This window comes from Poecilia formosa, unplaced genomic scaffold (assembly GCF_000485575.1).
Source record: "Poecilia formosa unplaced genomic scaffold, Poecilia_formosa-5.1.2 Scaffold799, whole genome shotgun sequence".
Taxonomy (NCBI): Eukaryota; Metazoa; Chordata; class Actinopteri; order Cyprinodontiformes; family Poeciliidae; genus Poecilia; species Poecilia formosa.
Window position 1 is genome coordinate 1 of NW_006800738.1, and position 5,452 is coordinate 5,452.

Genomic DNA, 5,452 nt, shown 5'->3' on the forward strand with positions numbered 1-5,452 from the left:
CACTTAACAGATCCCTGCAAAAGATCTTTCCTAATTAGAGCAGATCTAGTGTGATCCAGATGCAAAAAATTGTGAAAACCGAACTTTATTGAGTTTTCACAAATCAGAAAAAGGTTTCACAAATCCCAAAGATGGTTTTAAATATTCAGCTTGAAGAGGAGAATAATCCAGTCCAGGTTTGAAGTGTAAAGTGTGTTGTAGTTTAAACTAGGGCCGATTAAAAATGCGGAAGGTAGTGAAAAATTAGGTGGAATCGCCCTTTAGCTATTGGACGCTAGAATTGGAAACCAAGTTCAACTTCGTCAACATCAGCTAGAACCCAAACCTTCCGTTTAGTTATCATAGTTTAACGTTTCCTCCCAGTGGGGGAGTCAGACAGTGGATACACGCGCTGTTTAATGCACGGAACAGTGCGCGTGAACCTCAAGGAGACGTTTACAGTCTGATTTTATCTTCAGTCACTATTGTAAACAGTCACTCACCGATGCCTGGGAATCTGTCCAAATGTTACAGCGGCTACTTCCGGAAAACATTAACAGTTATTTTATATACAAGGATGATAATGTTCATAAGGACGGAGTCGAAAACTCTTCTTCTATTCACAATACCATTATTATAAAATCATTTCATACAGATTTTTGAGGAAAGTAACAAACACGTCGCCATCTTTGTCCGTCAAAAACAACTGCCGGTTTAACTTTTCAAAATAAAAGTGTCGTTAAACCTCAGCTTTTTTAGACTGCGGGCACAAATGAGAAGTTTCAAGGATTAAAGCCAAATTTTTATCCGAGGGGTGATGGTGCCCATCTCCAGCGGTCAACGGTGTGGAGGCAGAGTCACCCTGGACAGGTCGCCAATCCATTGCAGAGCAACACAGAGACAGACAGGATAAACAACCATGCACGCATATACACCCCTAAGGACCGCCGAATTTTTATACCTATATTAATAGCTCAAAAATTTTAATTTCCTCTTGCATTTGTAATATTTTCTGCTTTATTTTTCTCACACTGTTGTTTTGTGTAGTATTCATATCCTTTACTTTATACATTATCTTTGTTTTCTGCCTAGTTTAAAAATAACTTTTTTGTTCTGATGTGACTTGTGACTTGATTTTGAATCTTCAATAAATATTTACAAAAAAAAAGAATTACTAATTTTAGAAACTGTCTGAATTGGCAAACCAAATTTAGGCTGGTCTTAAATTGTGATCTCAAAACTGTTCCTAATAATATTCACTATTCTGCCATCCCCATTCGTCACCCATAAAGTTTATCACATATAGAACAGCTCAACTCAGAGTTTTAGAGTGTTTATAGGAATTTCTTTACCATACTTCCAGAAGTGATTTTTGAGGTCAGACACTGATGATGGATGAGAACACCAGGGTTGCACTCTAATGCATAACTAAGTTCTAACACAACAAACTTCTCTTCAAGACTGGCAGCATGAACATGAATCACTAAATAAAATCAATGTTCTTTTTACTGGCAAGAAACGGGTCAAGCCAAACTTAAACACATAAATAATAAAGCCCCACACCGTAATCCCCTCTGCACAAACCAGGCTACCAGACAGAACCATGATTTGTCACTCCAGACATCTCTACTGCTTTACACCGTGCATTGCAAAAGTGGCAAAAGCACAACATTAGTGTTTAAACTTTTTATTTTTTAAAAAAAAATAAAAATAAATATTTTCCATAAGACACTTCAGTTACCAACAGACGAGTCCTCATTATTTTTTGGTTAGACCCTGAAACAAATTTCAGAGTATAATATCACCATCCAGAGAGAAACTTGAGGCAGAAGCTCTTGGTTTTGGTGGAGGAAGATGGACGGATGCTCTGGTTTGTCTGGGTGGCCCAGCAACACCTAGCACCAACGGATACAAAGTAGGTAACTGAGGTTTTCATGTCATGGTTGGACCAGTCAGTTTAGATCCTCATCAGCCAGGACTCATGTTGGAACAGGAGCTCTGTCTGATTACAGCAGCAGACTCGCATAGGATTTAGCTCCTGCTGGGTCTAAAATGTATGAACTGAACCATTTTCCGCTGCCATACACAATGCATTCCAGACAAGAGCATTTCCTCTTTGATCTGCATCCACAGACCATGTTTAAAAACTTCGTAAACCTGTGAAGGATGTTAGACCAGTACTGGTTGTTTTACCCTGACGGTGTGTTTACTTTCCTCTCAGCAGGACGTGCTGGTATTTCACTTTGACCTGGAGAGAGTCTATAAGCTCCACAATCTCTGTGAAGTAGCTGGTCTCTTCTCCTAGGATCATTTCTGACTGGATTAGTTCTGAGTACTGCAGTCTGAGGGCGAGCAGAGAACCCAGCAGAGCATCGTCTGAGCGGTACTGATCCAGACACACAGGAGTCATGGCCAACAACGCCCGCAGAGCCTGCAAACAAGACGGCATCAAGTAAGCATACAATTCCTCTGGTTGTACTGGATCTGTTGGTTGAAGCTGCAGAGAGGCAGAGTGGAGGCTGGGGGTCGACGGCCCACCTTCTCCCTGTAGTCATGCTCAGTAGACTGGAGCAGCTGGGGCACCAGAGAGCACCAGCCCTCCTCCATCAGCTCCTCCTGCAGGGACACCTGGGAGTACTGACGTAGCCGCTCAGCATGAGCCGGGTCCTGGACCGGGTCCAGGCCGGCCTGGGAGATCAGCTCCTGGTCGAGCAGGATACAGAGACCAGATTCAGCCATTCCACCATTACAGAACTGTTTTTTTTTATTAAAAACCACTAGTTTTGTGAGGCCTTTTTAGAAATATTTGCAAACTCCTTCATTTAACCCCTTCAAAAATCTACATACAGAAGAAAAATATCAAGCAGGCTGATTGGACACAATCATTTTTATTCCTTATAGAACTTAAAGCTGCAGTAGGTGACTTATTACATTTTTTTTCTTTTTTTACATATTTGCTGAAACTATCACTATGTGGTGACTAACGGGTGCTGCTCATAAATTATGCATTAGCAAAAAAAAAAAAAAAAACTGCGGGAATCCGTTTCTGAGCAAACATGTTTGTTTAATAAATTCAGTAAAAGCAGGTTTGACGCCATCCAGGTCCAGTAAAAGCTGCTGGATATTTGTGCTCCTGTAAATAAAACTATAAAACTAATAAAACTATAAAACTAGAAAGCAGAAAGTATGCTTATTAAAAGATGACTACTTGGTTTGTACCTTCTCACTGATCATGTCGTACAGCATGGTGACTATGCGTGTTCGCAGGATTCCACCAGCGTCTGCCCTGAAGAGCTCCGATAGAATCTGCAGCCCACCATGGGACAGGAAGTGGCGCTGTGCGTAGGGGAAGTGACGCAGGAGGCATGCTAGTGCAAACAAGACCTAAAATCACAGAACCATAAATTTAAATGTTCTCTGTATGGATGGCGGGATGTGCAGGCAGGAAGCCACCTTCTTCTTGACGTTGAGTGGCTGAGTGGTGGCAAGCGTTGTTAGAAGGGTCTGCAGAGCCCCCCCCTCCACTGCTTGGACTTGGACCACCGGGTTACTGCAGGACCAACACAGATGCATCAAAGCAAAAAGCTGAACACAATTTCGTCCTAAGATGTGCTGAGAATGGAGGCATGAGTCCGGCTCAGCACCTGGCCACAGCGGAGCCCAGGACCAGGGCAGAGTTCTCCTGGAGTCGGACATCAGAGCTGTTCATACCCTGCAGGATGAAGCTCAGGCCCCCCATCGCACACAGGGTTTGAGCGTTATCCACCTAAAACACACACACGTGCGCACACGCGCGCACACACACACACACACACACACACACCAACATGCAGGTTAACATGATAACATGCAGTGAGCTCATGGGGAATGTGCCATGCTACCTGATGCACCAGGTACTCCAGCTCCTGCAGGATGCTCAGTTTCTGCTCCGCAGTGGAGTTGCTGCTGTTGAACTGATCCAGCAGGCGCCTCATGATCTGCAAACACAGGAAACAGCATGAGATGAAGGGAGTAAACTGATCCATCATCTGATCTTCAGTTGGGAGCCAGTGAGAGAGAGCAAGACTTCCAGCAGTGAACAAGAAGGCTGACTACAGAGTGTACCTGGACATCCGTCTCCACCAGCAGGTCCAGCTCAGCCATGTCCTTCTTTAACTCGTCCAGTGACCGGAACGCAGACGGCGCAGAGTCCTGCAGACACAGTAAGGGTTGGGACGGTGCTGAGCAGAACCCGGTCAGTATGGCGCGCTCTGCAGCACCTCACTACCTGACTGCTCTGGTCCTCCTTGATCTTCTTCATGGCCCGCTTCACCTCATCGGGATCAATGGAGGACCAGCTCTTTTCTTCTTCCCTGCCACCACAGAATGACCATTTCTATCGCTGATCTTTGACCACTGCTCTTCAGCCTTGAGGAAAGCATTTCCTGAATGCATATGTGCTAGCAGGAACCCACCTGTGCTGCTGGGTCCAGTACTTGAGTTGTTCCTCCCCCAGCCTGACCTCCTTCTCACCGGTCTGCAGGTTCAGCCTCACATGGGAGCCTGCTGGGACAGCCTGGCCTGAGTTCACACGCGCGCACACGCACGCACGCACGCACACACACACACAGAGCCAACAGTGTTATGACTCAGTGGCCATTGGTCAAACAGACACAGACTGAGTCGCCTATGTTTGTATGGACAGTTGACATTTATGAGAAGACAATGAATGCTTGTATGGTCAAAGACCAAATATAATGTAATAATCTATATTTCAGGTTATGCTTTCTGGCATTCCTGCATAATTAACAGAATCTCATTATACTTTGTACAAATATTAAGTTATTTTTGACGTATGTGCGTTTTAAAGAGTGCTTCACGTGCTAAAAGCAGCTGAACAGACGTGGTTACTTCACCTGGTTTCAGTGTTTGCCACTGTTCATTAGGCTGAACAACCTCAAAAACCCCATCATCGTCATCAACTGTCACCTCCTCCTCTTCATCAGCACCCCCTCCTCCTTCAGTGTTCACCACGGTTAAGGCACCTTCAAACTGTAGACACAGGTAAGAAATGTAGAATCATCATTTAGTAATACCCAATTATGTCTGAATAAATAATACGAAAAACTACTTATTGTGGCATTTAAGAAATTAGAACTCATTTTGGTAATCCTAAGTGACCAAAAACAGGAACAACTCAATCTGATTTCATGTCAGATAGTGGGGGAAAAAGGTTTCAATGTCTTTATTATTACAATAAATTCTTTATTTAATTCATATGTGAAACAGTTTAAATTTATTCTGCAGTTTATTCTCCAGCTTCTCCTTGCTGTCTGTAATCTTGACTTTGAGCTGCTTCTGTATTCTCCACAACAACGCTCTGTCTTGTTCCCTAAAAGCTCTTTTTTTTTCTTGTTTAAAAGTTAATTTAGGTCACTGGTGATCCAGGATTTGTTAATGGAAAAGCATCTCACTGTTCTGGTGGGGATGGTGC

At 43.6% G+C, this 5,452-nt stretch overlaps 1 protein-coding gene across 1 annotated transcript; it reads right to left on the reverse strand.

Annotated features, from left to right (window-relative positions):
• Positions 1 to 1,650: 1,650 nt before the first annotated feature.
• Positions 1,651 to 5,037, reverse strand: LOC103131634 (nucleotide exchange factor SIL1-like; the record flags this gene model as incomplete). The annotated part of the gene is made up of 10 exons (XM_016666794.1): positions 1,651 to 2,410; positions 2,518 to 2,682; positions 3,199 to 3,363; positions 3,433 to 3,529; positions 3,624 to 3,745; positions 3,861 to 3,956; positions 4,084 to 4,170; positions 4,247 to 4,331; positions 4,434 to 4,539; positions 4,875 to 5,037. Coding segments are annotated over 10 exons (1,311 nt in total), but the record flags the coding sequence as incomplete, so codon positions are not given.
• Positions 5,038 to 5,452: the final 415 nt, after the last annotated feature.